This window comes from Carassius auratus, unplaced genomic scaffold (genome assembly GCF_003368295.1).
Source record: "Carassius auratus strain Wakin unplaced genomic scaffold, ASM336829v1 scaf_tig00214968, whole genome shotgun sequence".
Taxonomy (NCBI): Eukaryota; Metazoa; Chordata; class Actinopteri; order Cypriniformes; family Cyprinidae; genus Carassius; species Carassius auratus.
In genome coordinates this window covers 37,727-59,915 of record NW_020527887.1, presented here as the reverse complement: position 1 = coordinate 59,915, position 22,189 = coordinate 37,727, and the positions used below count along the sequence as shown (strand labels likewise).

The 22,189-nt window shown below is 36.0% G+C and overlaps 1 protein-coding gene across 2 annotated transcripts in view; it reads left to right on the top strand.

The window, feature by feature from the left end:
• Positions 1 to 20,861, top strand: part of LOC113093339 (importin-13-like) — a 30,424-nt gene extending 9,563 nt beyond the window's left edge. The window contains exons 4-21 of one of the 2 annotated variants that reach the window (XM_026259162.1): positions 2,260 to 2,400; positions 4,014 to 4,155; positions 5,036 to 5,202; positions 5,513 to 5,633; positions 6,455 to 6,602; positions 6,790 to 6,971; positions 7,066 to 7,092; positions 7,774 to 7,908; positions 10,771 to 10,920; positions 11,006 to 11,086; positions 11,210 to 11,347; positions 12,570 to 12,666; positions 15,185 to 15,237; positions 17,225 to 17,291; positions 17,394 to 17,452; positions 18,264 to 18,353; positions 18,449 to 18,630; positions 19,770 to 20,861. In XM_026259162.1, the coding sequence (XP_026114947.1) occupies positions 2,260 to 2,400; positions 4,014 to 4,155; positions 5,036 to 5,202; positions 5,513 to 5,633; positions 6,455 to 6,602; positions 6,790 to 6,971; positions 7,066 to 7,092; positions 7,774 to 7,908; positions 10,771 to 10,920; positions 11,006 to 11,086; positions 11,210 to 11,347; positions 12,570 to 12,666; positions 15,185 to 15,237; positions 17,225 to 17,291; positions 17,394 to 17,452; positions 18,264 to 18,353; positions 18,449 to 18,630; positions 19,770 to 19,866 (2,077 nt within the window). In that variant the 3' untranslated portion in view covers positions 19,867 to 20,861. Of the gene's footprint in view, positions 1 to 2,259; positions 2,401 to 4,013; positions 4,156 to 5,035; positions 5,203 to 5,512; positions 5,634 to 6,454; positions 6,603 to 6,789; positions 6,972 to 7,065; positions 7,093 to 7,773; positions 7,909 to 10,770; positions 10,921 to 11,005; positions 11,087 to 11,209; positions 11,348 to 12,569; positions 12,667 to 15,184; positions 15,238 to 17,224; positions 17,292 to 17,393; positions 17,453 to 18,263; positions 18,354 to 18,448; positions 18,631 to 19,769 lie in introns of those variants that run through there. The other variant, XR_003287730.1, reaches the window with a different exon arrangement.
• The last annotated feature ends 1,328 nt before the right edge of the window (positions 20,862 to 22,189 follow it).

Below are 22,189 nucleotides of genomic sequence, written 5' to 3'. Positions count from 1 at the left end.
TGATTTATAAGGGCCATCACATACGTGTAGGGATGGGTCATTAATACTTTTGTATTTGTTAGTTTAGAAATTTGAATATATATATATATATATATTATTAACATTTATAATTTTTTTAAATGTATATATATTATAAAAATTATATATATATATATATATATATATATATATATATATATATATATATATATATATATATATATATATATATATATATATATATATACACAGTACAGACCAAAAGTTTGGACACACCTTCTCATTCAAAGAGTTTTCTTTATTTTCATGACTATGAAAATTGTAGATTCACACTAAAAGCATCAAAACTATGAATTAACACATGTGGAATTATATATGGAATTATATACATAACAAAAAAGTGTGAAACAACTGAAAATATGTCATATTGTAGGTTCTTCAAAGTAGCCACCTTTTGCTTTGATCACTGCTTTGCACACTCTTGTCCTTCTCTTGATGAGCTTCAAGAGGTAGTCACCTGAAATGGTCTTCAACAGTCTTGAAGGAGTTCCCTGAGAGATGCTTAGCACTTGTTGGCCCTTTTGCCTTCTGTCTGCGGTCCAGCTCACCCCTAAACCATCTGGATTGGGTTCAGGTCCGGTGACTGTGGAGGCCAGGTTTAGAGTTTAAAATTAGTATGTTTACACGGTAAATGTTGCATTGTCCTGCTTAGATGATGTTTTCATCACAGTTCACCCTGTGATTGCGTCACCTGTGAAGGATGCATGTGATGCTGCATTAAAACTTGGACAGAATCTAGTAGCTAGTATCCCTGAAGGCAATATAAGGTTGCTGCCTGCTGTTTGGAACAGCCTTCACATTGCTTGCCTGTAATGCTTTCAGATTCTGCCAACTCACTGGGTTTTGAAACATATCTTGTGTCTACATACAGTACATCAATATCTTATAAAAAAAAAAAAAAAAATTCTAGAAAATGTTTATTTTCCATCATATGACCCTTTTAAGAAAAAAGATTCTTCTGTGTGGTTTAGTGTGCTCTTGGTAGCATCTATCTCCCTTCAGCACTCCAAAAACATGATGAAAACGAGACCCAACGAACTGTGAAACATCTCCCTGGAGCGTTGTACAGATTTCTCTATAATGTTTCATCATCATATTACATCTCAATGATCTCTGTAATTTCATCTCATTTAGCACTGTCTGAAAGGGAATGAGCATTTAAACGTGTTTAAACTATATGGCAAAAAACAAAGTATGACTACTTTCAATATAATGGTACTAAAATTAAGCCAATTTGAGTCAGATGTGCCCAAATAAAATCATTATTGCCACCCATCTGAATAAAGCCTAATAGGTGAGTATTTAAGTGTGTGATGCTGTAGATTTTTCCCTGTGTCGTTTGCTGTAATGAAGCACCATTTAATCCCACAGAGCTGTGATCTCTGATGTGTGTGTCGAGCAGTGAGCCTCAGACAAGCTTGTGATGAGCCTGTAATGAGCCGCCGTTCATACTTTTTCTTTGTCTGTGCCTCGTTAACATTTCACTGGTGTGTCCTTCCTGCTGTTGACACCAAAACAAGGATGAGACAACACACAGAGAGAGAGAAAAAGAGTTTGAGGACAGATTGTTCCAGAAGCACTGAGATGGCAGCAGGGGTGAGGAACATGACAGAAGTTTATGTGGAAATGAGCTGTAGACAAATGAAGGAAAATGTAATGATGTAAAGAGAAGAGAGCATGTACATTGTGCACATTACAGTTATTGTGGTTTGTTGTCTTTTTGTCATTATGGGAGTGTGTTTGGAAGTAAATTAGTCAAGCAAGTTGTTCTGAATGTGCAGCAAAGCGATGTCACATGGAACCACTGCATTAATAAACCTTTCGTTTAGTGTATGCATGTGATCGTGGGCAAGGGTTAGCATTAAAGGAAATGACAACAAAATGTAGATGAATTTATCAGATTTGGTGAAATGTAGCGTTACATCACTTTTTCACCAATGGATGCTCTGCAGTGAATGGGTGCCGTCTGAATAAGAGTCCAACAGCTGATAAAAACATAATAATAATCCACAAGTACTCCACAGTACTCCAGTCCATGTTAACATCTTAACAAAAATCTGTAAGAAAAAGTTGTGCCGGAATTGACCATTTCTTTCAATCTTTATTTATAAAAACTAGTTAGAAGAACTGAATATTATTTCACATTGCAAAAGTTGAATGTGTTGCTAATTCTAATGTTGTTTCATGTTGAGTCCTGAACATTGTGTCCGTGTGTTTCAGGTATGTGAACACTCTCCTGAAGTTGGTGCCGCATGTGTTACAGCTACAGGAACAGCTACGAGATGCCATAAGAAATGGAGACATGGAAACGTCACATGGCATCTGTCGAATCGCTGTCTCTCTGGGAGAGAATCATTCAAGGTACAAACATATAGATCTGTAATTGTTCTTTATTTTCTGAACGCTGATTTCAGTGGACTCTGTGTGAGACTGTGTTCATGTTCGAGTGTCTGGAGGGATAATTATGGCGAGATCTTCACTTTAAAAGCTTCTGGTCTCTGTGGATGTTCTCTTGCTGAGTGAGCAGATGATACTCAGCTCAGGGTTATTACTAAGGCAGTGTCCCAGTAGTTGACTCAGACTTGATTTTGGTCAGGCATGTTACACCTACAGGCAGTTTCTGCTGAAATCTCACTCCATTTTTTGGCACTCTGTCACACTCACAAACTAGGAATGGAAGAGTGTGTCAGACTAAATGACAGCTCCTGGTCCTCTCAGATTCCCCATCCTGTGGTGCTGGCAGGGATGCACCACATTTGACGTCAGTGGCAAAAGACTTAAGGGTTTTCTCCTGTTGATCAACTTCTGTATTTTCAATCCTGACTCTGCACAATTATACAGTCAACTGCATTTCAAAATGTTTTAAAATGTTTTTATATCAATGCACATTACAATTGTTGGATTGGTAAGATTTTAAAATATTTTTTAATGAAGTATCTTTTGCTCAAAAATCCAGTGAAAACAGTAATAATCTAAAATATTATTAGAGTTTAAAATACCTGTTTTCTTCTTTTGACCATTTTAATGCATCATAGCTGAATAAAATATTCTTTTTTTTTTTTTGATAAAAAAATAAAACCTCATAGACCCCAAAAATATAATAATCTGTATGTAATATTGGTTGTATATACTTTTTTTAAAACCACTTTCTTCTCTGCATTTCTCCTCTTCTCTAGTTTGCATCTGTTTGCCAAATAAATCCTGCCATTGTATTGTATGAATATTGTTGGCTCCTTGACAAATTGCTTTAGTTGCTCATATATAAGTCAGTTTAGATAAAAGCATATACTAAATGCATAAATGGAAATGTTGCCAATATATTCAGGGTGGTTGTGGGTCCTTAAAAGGTCTTAAAATGTTTTACATTTTTCCTAATGAAGTCTTAAATTCAGATTCGGTAGGTCTTAAATATTTTTGGTTACCCTACCTCAAAAATGTCTTCAGTCTGACGGACACAGAGACTGTTTACCATCCATCATTGGACAGAATGAAGATTTATTTTCCCTGCGGTCGTTCCAGAAGCGCCATACGCAAATTCCATGAGTGAATTTGCATTTTCTTTAAGTTCACCTGCTGTTGTTGTTTTGTGCAGGGGTCTTATGTAGCATAATTTCACACAAGTCAGATCATTCTGTTTTTGCCTAGTTCGTATCAAAAACAACTGCTCGTGCTATGTGTGTGTAGCACCTTTGTTTGGATCATGATTACAATGCAGTGGTAGCCTCTAATTTCAAATGGCTACAAATATTTTTTAAGCCAGTTATAGACCAAATAAACAACAAATAAATTTACTTTAATAAAACAAACAAAAAACATGGAATCAGCATCTTGAATTTCATGTAAGGTGGTGTTAAAAAGTCTTACATTTAACTGGTTTAAATGTAACTAAATCTGTAGACACCCTGAAAATAAATGTGTTGTTGACTGTGTTCCTGTGTGCTGAAGGTCTGTTCTGCTCTTCTCTTCTCTATCAGAGCTCTGTTGGAGCAGGTGGAGCACTGGCAGAGTTTTCTGGCTCTTGTGAATATGATCATGTTCTGCACGGGCATCCCTGGTCACTACCCCGTCAACGAGACCACCAGCTCTCTCACACTCACCTTCTGGTACACACTACAGGTGAGCAGCGCCGCTGAGATCCTAAAAACATCTTAACATGCACAGTCTGTGGTCCTATGCACAGGACACTGAATGCAGGCATCTCCGAAACAGGCCTGAAAGGTTTGTGGTTTATCTGTGTGTAAATCTGATGGAGACATTGAATCGTCCTTCGCTTTATCTGAATATACACCTGTGCTGTGTGTTTTCTGCAGTGTCACGTTTTGAATATTCGAGAATGTCCTTTTGCTTGTGTCCCTGGGTGTGTTTCCAGTCTGCATTAGAGAGAAACTAGTGGATTATTTTATTTTTCACATTTTTATTGTTTTCTCCATAGAGAAATGGAATATTAGTGATAACATTTAGTGCAAACTTACAATTAGCTGAGAGTTTGAGATACAAAACTCTATGCTTTTATAGAAGACACAAGTAAATGGGAATTCAACTCTATATTAATATATTATTTTATAAAAAAATGTATGTAATTTTTCATGTCTCACGTTGTCTACACGTGTGATATTGCTCATATATGTATGTGCAAAATATATATTTTAATTGCATGTAAAATGTTAATAATTATAATGTTATCAAACCAACCTCTCTGCACTTTCAATAGACTTTACTTGTACAGTATTTACATACTTGAACAATAAGCTATGTCATACTTATTTGGTGTATTACAGTTCTTGACTTTCATATATTGTAAAGTTGTTACTGCTTTGACTACACTCTTCTCACATGATAATATAAATTCAGCTCAAATCAGTATTTCATTTATTTAGCATCAGTATTTATTCATTAAGTAGGCTGCTTAACACAGGGTTTGACCCAGTGACTGTGTTCTCCCGTACTTCAGCATTAGTGTAGTGTGTATTTGTTGATGTTCCCCCGTGTGTTTCAGGATGACATCATGTCGTTTGAGGCAGAGAAGCAGGCCGTCTATCTGCAGGTCTACAGGCCCGTGTATTTCCAGCTCGTAGACGTTCTGCTGCACAAAGCGCAGTTCCCTACGGACGAGGAGTATGCTTCCTGGTCATCAGACGAGAAGGAGCAGTTCAGGATCTACAGGTCAGCATGTGTGTGTGTGTGTGTGTGTGTGATTCATATTCTCATAGGCCTGTTGTAACATTTTCTTCTACACTCAGCAGTTTCATGTTGGATTTGCTGAATTGGCACAGCTGTTAGCAGTAGGAATGTGCAATATTAAATATTAAGTTATTATTAATATAATTCAAATGTAACATAACAATTAATAAATAGTGTGTGGCTTTTTCGATTAATTGTCTTTGAAAATACAACTAATAAAATCCCAAAGGGTTTGTGCTTTGTGTCAAGGGTTGCTAATGCATTGCATTTCTGTAATGTTTGACTCTATTAGGGTGGATATATCCGACACACTAATGTATGTCTATGAGATGCTGGGAGCCGAATTACTCAGTAACCTGTACGACAAACTGGGGCGACTCCTCACCAACACAGAGCAGACAACAACATGGCAGGTCAGAAAACAATGGATGTAGACTTCAGTTTTCAGTGGTTTTGCTGTGTCATTAAACATTTGAAGCAAAAGGACAAACCTTTGATGCTAGTACTGCACAAAAAAAAAAAAACAGAATCACAATAATGGCTTTGTGCGGTTATCAAATTTAAAAGGATTTCATTAAAAAAATAATGTGCTGTGTGTTTCACAGTAAAGGGTGGCACTGTGTTTATCCACACACGAGCAGCTCATGATCTGGTGTTTTCAGCTTCTCAGAACAACATGGTTTGCAGTAAATACTCTTCCACACAAAATGATCTCTGCTGATTATCTGTCATGATTATCGGTTGCTTAATGGCTTCCTGCTGTCTTTCACCAAAATAAAACCTTGTTGGTTTAACATTTGAAAATGAAGATTATTTCAATATAATTATAAATAGTTGTACTGTAAAATAATATATTTATTTTATTATTGTATTTAAATACATGATTTATTTTACTATGAAATATTACACACACACACACACACACATTATTTTACCGTTATATTGATATTTAATCATATAATTGCATATAATCTCCAAATTGTGTGGCCCTAAAAACAAATAGTAAAAATTACAATTCTGTATACTAATTATATACATTAAAATATTTATATATCTGAAATTGATATATTAATTTTAATAAAAATAATTACAATATTAATATATAGATTTTAAGTTGCATTTGCAATTTTCAACTGGAAAAAAATGCAATTCGATTTTTTTTTTTACCCAAATCATGCAGCTTTACATGGCGCTCTATAACAGGATTTTGTGTTTTTTTTTTTTTTTTTTTCAGCATACAGAAGCGCTGCTGTATGGATTCCAGTCCATCGCCGAAACGATAGATGTGAATTACTCCGACGTCATCCCAGGTCTCATCGGCCTCATTCCAAGAATCAACATAAACAACGTCCAGCTGGCCGACACGGTCATGTTCACAATCGGTGTGTGCTCGGATATTGGTGCTCCTGAATCTTTAAAAACACTAATTTCTCTGTGTTAGGAAATTGTCATTTATCATCTCAAGCAATTTAGTCTGTTTTCATATTTCCAGACCGGACAGTTCCTTTCCCACACAGATACCCAACTTTGTGTTCCAGCCAGATATTTACCCATTACGTCTCTCTGTAGGAGCGTTGGCAGAGTGGTTGGCGGATCATCCGGTGATGCTGAGCAGCGTTCTTCCGCTGGTTTTGCAAGCATTGGGCAATCCAGACCTGTCTGTTTCCAGCGTCTCCACACTAAAGAAGATCTGCAGAGAGTGCAAATATGACCTGCCCCCATATGCCACCAATATAGTCGCTGTTTCACAGGTATTTCACACTCTAATGATGATACTGAGACTTATGGGACAAATTTACACTGGTTTTCACCTATGAAAGTCTGTCTTTTTCTCTTTTTTTTCAGGAAGTGCTTATTAAACAGATCCACAAGGTGAGTTTGTGTTATGAATAAACCAATTTGTTTTTGCTCAGACAAAGGCAGTTTTATAGAAATATAACTGTAATCATTTTGTTTATGAAATAATTTAAATGTAAGTCACTTTTAGTATCCTGATTAGGTGTTACTAAAAAAATCAAATTAGTTGTCCTGTCAGTTTTGTTAAAATCTGAATGAAACAAAAAGGCAGCCATATTTACTCTTGTAATACATGTTTAAGGTCTTATTTAGCAAAACTCGTTAGTGCACATTATTGCAAAAAAAAAAAAAAAACCTTTTTATTTTTAACTGCTTCTGAACCTCATCTTTGTGATATAAAGCTTCAACTTGTGCACTCAGATCTCGTTGGACTGAAATCAACTCTATGCATTTTGGGGATGCATTGGGGATGAAAAACTGGAGCGCAATACAGAATAGTGATTATTATTAGCTTGTAATGAAAAGTCCCACATCATGCATGCAGTATTTTCTCTGCATATTGGTAGTTAATAATAAAATGTGTCCTTTTCACAAGAAGGAAAGACTAAGAACATTATTTAGCCCATTGAATATTGAGATCTTAAAGGTTGTCAATGTTTTATTGCATTTTTTATAAACACATTATCTTTGGATTCTGCATTGGATTCTGTTAGACCTGTTCCTCTTTTCAGTCTCTTTCTCTTTTTTTCTCTCTAGACGAGTCAGTGTATGTGGTTGATGCAGGCTCTGGGCTTTGTGTTGTCTGCGCTGCCGGTGGAGGAGATCTTGAGGAACCTTCACTCTCTGATCACCCCATATATCCAACAACTGGAGAAACTAGCAGGGGAGACGGTGAGACATGAAACCCCTCGATCGACATTGGGTTTGTTTATCTGTGTGTTGGTTTGGCCCGGTTGTGTGTGAGCAGACCCTGCATCTGCGTGAGCGTGTCATGGGATTGAACATTTCTCAGCAGGAACAGATTGGCATTACTCTGGGTGCTGGAAAAGAAAAGCGCTGGAGAAATCAACTTAATGTTGCTGAGCCCTGCATGGATTCATATAAAGTAACTGACATTTCAAATACAGTATGGCCAGGTATCTGATTTATTTTTGTTGCTCAAATAGAAGTTGTGCCAAAAAAAAAAACTGAAGCAGGATCAATGTAAAAACAAATGAATCAGCAGATCATTGAACTGGCACTAATTTACTGCCAAAGCATCCTTTAATAAGCGCTGATTTTATTTATTCTGAAGTTCATGCGTGCTAAAAATTCCCCATGTTGAGTAATCGCAATAAGCTTTGTTACTTCTGATATGAAGCAAATTCAAATTCTCTCCATTTGACTACGAATTTGGACTTCCTTAAGTGTTTTGTGACGGATCACTGTATCTGTCTCAGTTCAAGCGGCATGTGAACCGATCATGTCTTTCTGTTGGCTTCTAGTTATAGCACAAAATAAACATGAGTGAACATCAGAAGTTGAAAGAAACAGTACAACTTACTGAAATCTCTGTAATCCTTTCATCCCCGGAATGACATCAGTAAAACAATTTGTAAACATTGTCACATAATTTAACATTAACATCAGGAAAACCAGAAAAAATGACTCTTGAGAGAAGTGTTTTGATAAATATATGCAGTATATTAGATTTTAGATTTAAACTTAACCAGTTGTCTTCATTAACTAATGTATGTTTGAACAAATCTAATATTCAATACCTAATACATCCAATACATCTAATACCTAATACATCCCCGCATCTCACTCTATTCTATTCCATTATCGTCTATAGCACAACTTTTCATACATTTTATTTAGCAATATTTGTCTATTTTTATTTACAAATGTGTATTTTTATTATTATTGTATTTATGTATTGTTGTCTCTGTGTACTGGAAGCTTATGTCACTCAAATAAAAATACCTTGGATGTGCAACATTTGCGATTTATATACAACTCCAATTGCATTTCTAATTTGAAAACTTAAAATTAGCTTTTAGTGTTTGTTCATACATCTTAAGATATAATAAGAGAAATAAAATGATTTCATTAGTATCGCACTCATATGCACTTCATATATAAGGCTCAAGATGTGTGCCTTTACCTTTTCTAAACATTTACAATCACAATATTCATCTGGTTAAGATTATATCAGAATGTCACAGCAGACTCTTCACTTTAGTGAGCAACTAAAACTGGGCAACCACCTTCAAATGTCTGCACCTCCAAATGTCACTCGCATACATTAAAATCTAGCTACTAAATACTACTGCAGTACATTAATTTTTCATCTTATCGAAATGCATGTCAAATCTAAACTGATTTCACTCTTATTTCCAGTTTGGCCTCACATCTGGTCTCTTTCTAGATGCTATTTTTGACTTTTGTTTTCATATACCTTTCCTCAGCATCTAGTCCTTGCCAGAAAGAAATGACATCAGCCTCAGTAAACAGGCTGTGATGGGCTGCTCACACAGTGACCCCTGCTGGTCACAGACACTATGAAGATGTGTCTGAACACTCAGATCTCATGCATTGCCTCTGATGCTATTTCCAGAAGGCGCTGTCAGTAAAATTGCTAAAAATACATGAAGTAAACAGGACCTTAGTGTACAGTTCTTTACATTTTCTTTATTAAACAAAAATGGTTCTGGCTCGGTTGGATGAGTTGTTTTAATAGACCACACATGCATGCATCTCTGACATCACATGCATGCATCTCTGACATCATATCAGTTCATTCATGAATTATTTAATATTTTTTAAGTAGGCATGTAGTATAATCTTATTCGAGTTTAACCTTTGTAAATAAGGCTGGTGCCTTTGTTAAAGGTTTAAATGAGCATCTCTTTCCTTTTGTGCTTCTGTGTGATGTCACACAGGAAGAAGGACAGTGTAGCGACTCATTCTGCCTCTCCACCAATCATTGAGCTGTTGTCATGGAGCTAACAGCGGTAATTAAACTGCTGGCCTAATGGTTGTTTAACGACTTTTTATTTAGCGCTGATGTTCCCAGACGCACTGGCACAGAGCGTACACCCACCCGTCCTGACCCTGCACCGTTACTGATGATGAAATTGATTATTTTATTACATAATTAAAGCTCATATTGTGGGATTTTTCTTGCTCATTTGAAATGTTTGATGTTCTGTGTAGTTAAGATACTATTGTTATTTTTATTAATCGTTTAAATTAGTTTTTATTATTTTCTGTTTTGGTTTTAAATTTAGTTAAAGATCTGGGAATTTTGTTGCATTCATATTTTTTCTTTTTTATATGTCTGTATAGTTTTCATTAATTTTAAGATTTAGTTTGTTATTGTAGTTTATCAGTTTGATAATGAGTAATGTTTCTTTGACAACTAGCTAGAAATTAGCAACTTTTTCTTAAAACAAATTGTATTTTATTTCAGATAATGTTTGTTGGTTTTAATTAGTTTTAGTTAACTATAATAACACTTCTGTGTAGATGCTCAAAGCTCTCTCTCCTGGACACTGTGCACCAAGACAATTGATTTGAACTGATCTGAAAAAATAGGTAGAAATAAGTTTTTTGTCTTATTAAAGACCTCAAGTTTGTTTGTTTTTTAGGGCTGTGCAGTTTGGCCAAAAATGTTGTGATTTATGTATTTAATTATAAAGTATTTGTAATTGATATGAATAAATACTTCATTATTATAAATATATATTATAAATATATTTCTCTCTTCAGCCAAACCCTTCGAATAAACTGGCCATTATTCACATCCTCGGTCTGCTGTCCAATCTCTTCACCACGCTTGACATCACCAAACAGGAGGAGGAGTCAGGAGAGAAAGCCCCGCCCATCAAATCAGCCCCGCCCCAGACAGGCCCCAACCCTGTAAGCACCTTCCAGCTCTCCGCAGTCACCGAAGCAGATGTTTGCATGTGTCAGAGGTGGACTCGAGTGTGTTTGTGTGTTTTAGGTAGTGGTGGTGCTCCAGCAGGTCTTTGCACTGATACAGACGGTCCTCAGTAAATGGCTGAATGACTCGCAGGTTGTTGAGGTGAGATTCATCACAAACTCCTTATCCTGTATAATCTCCAGATTGTCCCATAGTCATTTGTTCAGTTTCCGATGTATCATTTCCATACGGATGCAGGACAGATTTAATTCTGCTCTCTCTTAGGCTGTGTGTGCCATCTTTGAGAAGTCTGTGAAAACACTCCTGCATGATTTTGCCCCCATGGTGTCTCAGCTGAGTGAGATGCTGGGGCAGATGTACAGTACTATACCGCAGGCATCTGCACTGGATTTAACACGCCAGGTACACGACACACAGAACAGAAGAATCTGCATACAGACAGTAATGTCCTGTGGGTCCTAAATAAACAGCCTTAATAACAAAAGTCTTAATTATCATTTCGAGTCAAGTCATCATCACATTTATTTATGCAACAACGATTGTTCATTCAGTCAGTTTCGGGACGGAAGTACAGGAATCATGAAATAGCCTAATGTGATTATTAAACTTATGATAAACGTATGCTTATGATCAGCTGTTGATGAAATATGACAGTGTTTACTTTATTGTAGTTATTGATCTTTTTTAAGAGCAGATGTAGTGGTAAATAAAACACATTTCAAAATAAGAGTCCTGTTTGGTTTAAATTGAAGGTCTAAATTATCGTTTTAGGAGGTCTTATAATTTGGGACAGAAAAACAGGATTGGGATACGGCCTAATTTACTTACATAATACATAAAATAGTTTTTTTTTCTGGATAATATTGGTATTTTGGTTACACAATGAACTGTATCTGGCACTTAACTCTTTCCCCGCCATTGAGTTATCTTGTCACTTAGAAGATAAACCTTCCCCGGCACTGAAGAGATTTTACGGCTTTTCGTGTTTTAACTGTTATACACTCGGGGGCGCTATTACACATCTTCTGAACGAGCACAAAACCTCCCGAACAAAAACACTTATGAACAGGATGGAAAAACTAGCAATCTTTTATGTAAACAGATGTATATGATAAATAATGTGATCATCAGCAGTAGGCGGCATATAAATGAAAACTGCATAAAAGTAGAGGTTGTAATAGTTTTTGGGGTGTATTCCATATTCAAATATTTTTACATCCAGTTCTAAGACTAAACATTATTTAACATGTTCTGTATAGAGATTTTACTAGTACCTGTGCAGTAATCTTTTTATTGCCCTTTTCTAAACACATTATTATCATTTCAGTAACCTCGAACTCGCATGGATATATACGTTTGTAAATAAACTTCATTACATATGCAAATGTTTAATAAAACATTTCTTGAGCATTTTAAACTTGTTTTATAGTCGAATGTATGCCTGTTTAATTAATAATCTGAATGACAAGATTTATTGTGAGATTGTATTGGGTTGTCCTGTATGGACATATGGTATTAATTTCATTTGCAAGGCTTAAAATTCTCAAATTTGAAAATAAGAAAGTTTGAATGTGTTGTGCTGCTTTCTTTGAGATTTGTTAGATTGATTTTTGTTCTCTTGCAGATGGTCCACATATTTGCCAGTCAAACGAATGATTTCCCCCCAATCAAAGCGCTGTTTGAATTGGTCACTTCTGTTACTCTGACCATCTTCCAGCAAGGTAGGCATGCTGGGAACATCCAGCTGCAGAGGGTGAAGGAAATCATGTGGTTTGGATGTTTTTACTCTCACTGTTTCCAGTTGTTTGCATGTGTCTATAACCCGCACACACACAAACAGAGTTCAGAAATGGGCATGTTCTTATTAAAATGTTGTTGTTTTTTTCCTGAAATTATTTGGTGACACTTGATTCTGATGGTCTGCTTGAAATTTTCACTTTATGAGTTTCACACATGCTTGGATCCAAGGGCGTTTTCACATTGGAGTTTCTCATCTGGATACGAATGGCTTTGGTCCTGTTTACACCTGGTATTAACATTCATTTCAGGTGATCTGATTGATTGACAGGTGAGGAGGCGGTGCTTCACTGTTTTCTGGAGCACATGTGAATTCAATTAGTTGACCATAACACAGTTCAGGCAGTGTTTACGTCTGAATTTAGCACTCACCATAGGTGAACGGACCACCTGAGATGGATCTTAATACCAGTTGTAAATGGGGTTTTTGAAGTCATATTTTGTGATGCCATTTTCAAGACCATTTTAAAATCTGCCTTTGTCCTACAATCAAAGTGGCATCGATCACTCAGGGTTCGAAAGTTTTTTTCTCTTCAAATTAAAAAACAAAACAGATTAATTTACATGTTTTTGTCCATTTTGTCAACTGATGTTGATAGGTGCAAATACAGGTGTGAAAGTTCACAAAATTTGTCTCTGGTACAAAATTTCTATGGCACCGCAGTCCATCGCACCAATTCCCATTGAAATGACTGGATTTCACTTGATTTAGCTGACCAATGGTAATTGTGACCATTCTTTAAATTAATATACTGTTGATTTTCAATTATTGCTTTAAACAGCACTCAGATTATGGTTTCCAATAGGCTACTCACCATTAGGGTGACACAATAAAGATTAAACTCATAATCACAATTATTTAGCTCAAAAAATTATAATCACTGTTATCAATCAAGATAACATAAAATAATAGGCAGGGTTTATTATATCTCATCTGGTTTCTTGATTTATTATATTTGGCATACAATTAAACACTTTTTACATTAAGAAAACTGGTTAAACTTGACATTCTAAATATTACGTACACTAATGCCGAATTAAAACAACAACAGATTCGTAATCGCAAACAATATAGTGGAGATTCTTGGTTGGATTTATTACAGTTTGTCACTGAGAAGGTCTGCTTTTATTAATATGATTATATTAATGCTGCCCTATTTAATGCACCTGTTAAACTCGTCTTAGGTCATCACTCTTTTCATCCCACCGCTTCCAGCCACTTTTCTTGTTGACCTAAATGAAAAACATGCCTTCATTTGCTTGATTACTGTCAGCTTGCAGATTCTTCGAGTCAAGTGAGCTTTATTGCCATTCTGCTATATGTAGAGACACACAAAGGAATGAAATGTAATGCAATTACTGATGTAAATCTAATGAAAGGACTTCTGCTCAATACAAAAATGTGATGTAGGAGGAGTGTGTACATTGATACAGTTTCCACTCAGAAATTGTTAGTAAATTCAACAAATAATAACAAAGTGAGAAGTGAAGGGAGAACACATTGAATTAAACATGAAATAGAAATTCCTGAGTAGTATTTTATTTTAAAACATATGCAATATTTTTTTATGGACAAAATAGATATTTTTTTATATTGTATTCATTTAGTGTGTTCCTTCATCTTGTTTTGTTCAGACTTAAAAAAAAAAAAAAAAAAAGCTTGTTTGACAAAAAAACAAATTTTCATTTTTGGCGGGACCATTTTCTGGTTTTGACCAACCAGTGACAACAAGTGTGAAAACAGCCTAAAATTGTCCAGCATGACTCCCTACCACACACACTCACTCAAATAGTTGTTCTTAGCATGTGTCCTCTAGTGCGCTTGCATCCCTCACTTCCTGTTTGTCATTCTTCACGTTCTGTTTTAACCTCGTCATTTCCAAATCAGCAGAAATGTGAGCGATAACACTCTTGTCCCGATCTGGTGACATGGCCGAGAGGACCTGCCGTGGCCTGTGTGTTTGTTTGTCGTTTGTTTTCTGTGAAGGGGCGGGGATTGATGGGTGGGCGGGGCCTGTCTGGGTTTGAGGGGGCGGGTCTTGTTTGGAGTGTGGGAACAGCTAAGGGAGGGAAGTTTGGGACTGATTGCTACCATGCAAGCAACACAAGTGTCATCACAGTAACAGGTGCCTCCTGGGTTCCCACTCCAAACCCACTGTTTCTTTTGTTTTTTAGGTTTCTTTTCTTTCTCTCGTTACTTCTATTTCTTTTCCTTCTTTGTTTCTCTCCTTCAGAACGGACTCATTGATCTGTCTTATTTTGTTTTTCAAGTCGTTCATGTTCCCTCCTCTTTCTCTGCCCTACTTCTCTCACGCGTGCAATTATTTCCGTCCAGTTGACTTTTCCTTTCCACATGACTGTTCGATCTGTTTTTTTGCTGTTTGTATATATTATTATTATTATTATTATTATTTCTTAAGTTTCATCTTTATTATATTTTAGGGCCCAGGGATCATCCTGATATTGTTGATTCATTTATGCAACTCCAAGCTCAGGTGTGTTTTTAGTTTCTTATTTCATTCACTTTGGGTTTCTCTCTTCTCTTTTGCTGTCCCTTTCTTTCTCCCTTCTGTTCTGTGTTCGGGCAGTGGAATTGACCAGAGGGGTTTTGCTATTGGATGATTGACAGCTCTTTTGTCCAATAGTCACACAGACAACAGTCATCTCCTCCAATCCGTGTACATCTCATTTAATCCAAAGTTCCTGTTCTTTGTGGTGGTTTATTACACACAAAACTTGGCTGTGATAGTGTTGCATTTCACAACATTTATTTTACAGTGTAGTCGAACTAAATTGGATTTAATGTCTTTGGACACATTGATTGTTGCTATTGCATCTAGATAAGAAGTGAGTCATAAATGTGAGAATACTGAACATCTAAATTTTAAAAAGTGAAATTAAAACAAGTTTTAGGATTTTGAGTAATTTAAAATAAATTATGTTAAGCATTTAGATAAGACATGTTTGAGATTCTATAAAATTTATTAATTAACAGAACAATAAATAAAATGAGTAAATAGTAATGATCTACCTCTGTGTCTTTATATAGATACGCACATATTTCGTTGTGAGTGTCATTAATAAAAATGGTATATTCCAATTTTTACACTTTTACTTGTTTATTACATTCCTTTAAAAAGGAATTAAAGGAAGTTAACATGTTATTGTGGGAAAAATTTTAAGTATGGCTAACTAATATAATTTATTTAATTTACTTGGTCAATTTATTTGATCAAAATTACAGTGATATAGTATACAATTCAATTGTTTTCTGTTTGAATATATTGTAAAATGTAATTTATTCCTCTGATTTAAAGCTGAATTTTCAGCATCATTACTCCAGTCTTCAGTGTCACATAATCCTTCAGAAATCATTCTAATATTCTGATCTTGCTGCTCAAGAAACATTTCATACATTTTTTTAGAACTGCCTGATAAATAAGTTCAAAAGAACAACATTAAAATCACAATCTTCACTTTATAAATGTCTTTAATCGGGTCATATGATGCTTTTTTTTTTTTTTTATCATTATTTTGTGTATTTGGTGTAACAGAATATGTTGACATGCTTTAATGTTCAAAGACATATTATTTTTATATGCCCCACCTCTCTCAAATGCATCATTTTCTACAAAGCCCCTCCTTCCGACAAGCGCAGTCTGCTCTGATTGGCCAACTGACCCAGTGCATTGTGATTGGCCGATCACCGCAAGAACTCATCGGAAATGTAATGCTCTTTTCCATAATCAGGAGTTTCATCTTTCAAAATAAATGAAGGGTGGCATGGCAGAATCTTAATTTGAGACTTTAGTCTTTGCAAGTTCACATATCTTCTTTATGCACCAAGAGCTTATAACACTCCAAAGAGAAAGGAAAAATTGAAATAGCATCTTATGACCCCTTTAATGCATCCTTGCAAAAAAAAAAAAGTTAGGTTCAAGATCCCACAAACCCCTACCACTCCTTTCAGTGTCATTCCAGCCCAAAACCCAAAGAAAGCCTAAATGAATTAATCTCAATGAATTGAGAGTTGGCTCTCTGGTTTATGTCTTCTCATGAGGCTCTCTCTCGGTTTCTCTCTCTGTCTGTCTCTCAAATATCCTCTCATCCTCAATGAGTTTCTTAATGCATCAGTTGTCTTTATCGTACATGTTACTTAGATTTCTGTTGCATTCAGTCCAGCTGAGCAGAGGAAGTAGTGATCGAACAGATGAAAAACAAGTGAGAACGCTAAACATAGAAGAATCCATCTTACCTTTAGTTTCTATTGAGTTAAATTTCAGTATTTTAGTTTCTTTGGTGTTGATTTTTTACTTACCTGATCTGTTTTCATTGAAAATGTATCTTTGGTTGATTTTCTAGAGCTAGACAGGTGTAGGGAGTGAGCGATGGAGGGTGGGCGGGGCACAGGAGTGATTGACAGGGTTCCAGGGGCGGGGTTTGAATCATTTGCTTTGTTCATTGGCTCTGTCTGATTCGTAGGCCCTCAAACGGAAGCCCGATTTATTCTTATCAGAGAGTCTTGATGTGAAAGCAGTGTTTCACTGTGGTAAGTCTGTTTAAAATGTTGAAACCATGAATGAATATGTGTGAATATCTCTGTAATATTTAAAAAAGGGTATTCTCTAATGCCGCTGTGTTTCGGCTGTAGGAGTGCTGTCACTGAAATTCCCAGAAGCCCCGACAGTCAAATCTACCTGCCTTTTCTTTGTAAGTTAGAGGCTGTCACAACAACCTTACTTATTATTCACACAAAGAGCACAGCACACTACTGGTCAAATGTTTGGAATAATTACAGTGTTTCTGCTCACCAAGACTGCATTTATTGATGGGAAATACACTAGGAAACTAGCATTTCCAAAAATGATTACAATTTAAAGTAACTGCTTTATTTATTTGAATTTTCAGCATCATTCCTCCAGTCTTCAGTGTCACATGATCTTCAGAAATCATAATAATATGCTGATTGCTGCTCAAGTATTATCAATTATTTTTGGTGCTCAATAATTAATAATGGTTGTTATCATTAATGTTAAAAATTAACAATAACAGTTTTTGCTGTTTCATATTTTGTGGAAACCATGATGCATCTGTTTCAGTATAATTGTATTAAAGAAACATTATAAAGGCCTCACTTTTGATTCTGTGGTGTACCAAGGTTTCCACAAAATTATTAAGCAGCACTGTTTTCAACATTGATAATAATCAGAAATGTTTCCTAAGCAGAAAAATCAGTATATCAGAATGATTTCTGAAGGATCATGTGACACTGAAGACTGGAGGTATAACATTCTGAATTTATATCACAGGAATAAATTACATTTTAAAATATATTCAAATAGAACGCAGTTCTTTGAAATTGTAGCAATATTTCACAATATTGTTGTGTTTACTGTATTTTTGATCAAACAAATGCAGCCTTGGTCAGCGTAAGAGACTTCTTTCACAAAACTTTACCCAGTTTTTGTAAACCATAGTGATGTGTAATATTGAATTATCCCTTTATTTGCGTTGACTGCAGACGGAACTAATATCACACTGCGCAGACGTTCCTCCTGTTGGTCAGGTCGTGCAGGAAAATGGTAAACTCCTCCTGTTGGCTGTGTTGGAGGTGAGCTTGCAACTTTTCACCAGAGGGGCACAAGATATGGTGGTTGTTGAGTAATGAAAAAAAAAAAAAGAAAGAATACTCTGTTCTTTCATTAGGCCATCGGTGGTCAGTCGTCCCGCGGTCTGATGGACCAGTTTGCAGAGGTGCTCTTCTGTCTGAACAAGCATTGCTTCGCTCTGCTGACGGTGTGGCTCAAAGAAGCTCTGCGCTCACCGGGCTTCCCATCCTCACGCGTCTCTGACGAGCAGAAAGACACGTTCAGCCAACAGGTGCTCCGGTGAGATGGGTTCATGTATACCATTTGACCATTCTGGATAGATGAATATTATTAGTGTTATGTTTCATTTTATTGTACAGTGTTGGGGGTAACGTGAGATATCTGAGTGACTACATTTATTGATTGACAGCTCTCCTGTCCTCGTGTTGAGATTCAAAAATCTGTTACTGTAGCTCTGAAATAAATCTAAATATGTATTAATTAATCTCACTCAAAAAAAAAAAACACACACAGATTTAGTATTACTTACAATTAATAAAAATAATGCAACTCGATGCAAACATGCAATAATAAAATGTTAAACAAAACCAATATATTTTATGTATTTATGCAATTCTATAAACCAATGTCTTTGCTTCTGACATTTGATGATCCAGTTCAACCATACTAATATGCAAAATTGTGAAAAAAAAAAAAAAATTCTGGTAAATTAAAAGTGTTTTTATTTAAAGACAAACGGGCAAGCCCTGTCCAGATTTAAAAAGTAACACAAAAGTAATCTAATGCATTACTTTCCATAAAAAAGTAATTAGTTAACTTTTTTATGGAGTAACTCAATATTGTAATGCATTACTTTTAAATGTAATTTTCCCCAACACTGTTATATACTGTATGCATGTCAGTTTATATGCATGTCTGCACTATGTCTGTACTTTTTTTCTTTGCTCTGGAAGCTCCTGTCACCAAGACAAATTCCTTGGATTTAAGCCCTTCAGGATTCTGATTCCTAATTAACAATACACATTTTTTATGATTTTTCAATTATTTTCGAAGAATGCTCGCCAAGGCTGCACTTATTTGATCAAAACTACAGTAAAAACAGTAATAGAAATGTTGTCTCTATAATTAAATTTTATCTCTGTGATGTAAAGCTGGATTCTCAGCATCATTACTCCAGTCTTCAGATTCTCAGCATCATTGATCCTCCACATGCACAGGAAACATTTGAAGACAGTTGTGCTGCTTCATATTTTTTGTAGAAACCCCGATACGTCTTTCATTTTTCAGGATTCTTTGATGAATCTACTACATCTATTTGAAATGGAAATCTTTTGTAGCATTGTAAATGTATATAAGGTGTTAATTGTATTATTATATTAATATATGTGTTGATGATATTTATTTCCACATCCTCTCAGGGAGCGATTGAATAAGCGTCGAGTCAAAGATATTGTGAAGGAGTTCACCCTGGTGTGCCGCGGCCTTCACGGAACTGAATACGCCGCGGGCTACTGATCCATCGCTCGTACAGAAACAGAGTGATAGGAAACCCAAAAACAGCAACTCCCAGAAGCCCTCACTGCGATGCGAATGACACCATCTCAGAACTGACCATCTGGGAGTCGGGATCTTCCTCCAACTTGTCCTCGCTCGCTCTCTCTCTCTCGCTCTCTCTCTCTCTCTCTCTCTCGCTCCCTCTCTCTCTCTCTCTCTCTCTCTCTCTCTCATCCACTCTCTCATTGGATTTTGGGGTGTCTGTAGGGCGTTCTGAACGGGCGACATCTCCCCTCCCCACATCTCACAGCATGTCCGCTGTAAACCGTTCTTTGATTCTCCCACGTTTGATCTTCCGTGGCTCTTGGGCTGTTTTGCTTGTGATGATTTGCATCCTTTTGAACAAAGAAATAGTGTTAGTTGAATGTTTTTTATTGTTATTTTGAAGATACTGAAATAAAAAACATATATAAATAAATACACATAATCTAGTAAACTGTGGGGTGACTAGTCCGTGTGCTGCTAGCAGAGAGAGGGACCAATACAGACTGATTTTTCTCTGTGGCTTTAGATCTGTCCTCTATATCTCTGTCTGTTTAACCTCTAACAATCGTTTCTGCCAAAATGTTGTGGACATTTTTGAAACTAAAATATCTATATATTGAAAGTTAGCAGCATATTTGGTGACTAGTTGATACTGGGTGTTACGCAATGAATAAGAGAGAGAGCGAAGCACTAAGATAGTTCAGTCAAAAAAATGTAATTGTCATCATTTACCCAACATCATGATGTTCCTAACCTGTAAATGTTTCTTTAGAAATTCTTCGTGTTTCATTAAAGGAACGTACCTGCATACAGAGAATGGTCCCAGCATGCATACAACCTATATTTGAAAATTTATTAAAGGAATGGTTCACACAAAATAGCTTAAAAATTAAATGTACTGAATATTTACTCCCCATCAGGCCATCCAAGATGTAGATGAATTTGTTTCTTCACAAGAAACAATGTAGCATTGTATCACTTCCTCTGCAGTGAATGGGTGCCGTCAGAATGAGAGTCCAAACAGCTGATAAAAACATCACAATAATACACAGGTAATCCACACCACTCCAGTCCATCATTAAATGACTTTTGAAGTGAAAAGCTGCATTTTTGTGAGGAACAAATCCATCAAGGCATTTTTAACTTCAAACTTTTGTTTCCTCTATCCATAATATTGTTTCCTCAGATCAAGCACTGTTTAAGTAAAAACACTCAAAAATTTTGTTGGGTTATTATGGATTAAGGGCTAATATTTTGGTCAGAAACGGCAGTTTAATGTTTAATGTAAAGCATCTAAACATGCAGAAGTTATTAAATGATAGACTGGAGTGGTATGGATTACTTTGATTGTTGTGATGTTTTTATCAGTTGTTTGGAACCAAACTCATCTGTATCTTTGATGGCTTGAGGGTGAGTACATTTTCAGCAAATTTGCATTTTTCCGATGAACTATTTCTGTAAACACATATCACATTTCTCTCTCTCTTCTTCGTTTCCGCCCCGCTCCTAGCCGACATGTAGCATGTGTGTTGCGTTACATACGGGCCCAGAATGTGTCATAATCAGTGGCCGAGGGCTGTTCTATCATGTTCGTTTACCAGTGAGTCACAGAGTGAGAGCAAAGGGAGAGACAGAGACAAATGTACATTAGGTTTTTTCTTTTTTGTACCTTGTTTTAATTTATTAAATACATCTGAGATGGCAGCTCTGGGTTCTTTGTGTCTGTTTGCATGAATGAAGGTGTGAATGTTCAAACCACAAGCTCTTCAGGTGAGTACTGGAGTGTGCAATGCTCATTCAAGCCTATGTTCTCAGGCTACAGGAATGTTTTTGTAATTTCTACTGCAATGAATATTTCTCAGCGTGTTTGTTTTTGAAAGTCAGTTGCGGTATGGACTCAAACATTAAAATCTTGACTGCAAGAAAAAGCTATTAAATGTATTATTACACTGTTATTGCACATGAACCGATATAGAAGTTCCTAATGATACATGTTGACCTTTTGTGACAGCATGCCCTAATATAGGCTTTTCTGGTAAATTAAACAGTAGAACAATAAAAGAAACAAGGAATTCATGAAACCGAAACAGTGTTGATAAAGACAGTATACAGTAAAATGAAACAGATGCCCTGAAAACTGATAGAAATGGCAGAGAAATGTAAGTGCATCAAATGTTTTATTTGATGAAGAGGAGTTGCTGCAGTTCTTCATACTGGCCAGCAGATGTCTCTAAAGCTCTGGAGAAACGGAGAGTTTGTCATTGTAGTCTGGTATGGCGATCACATTTCTATCCAGTGT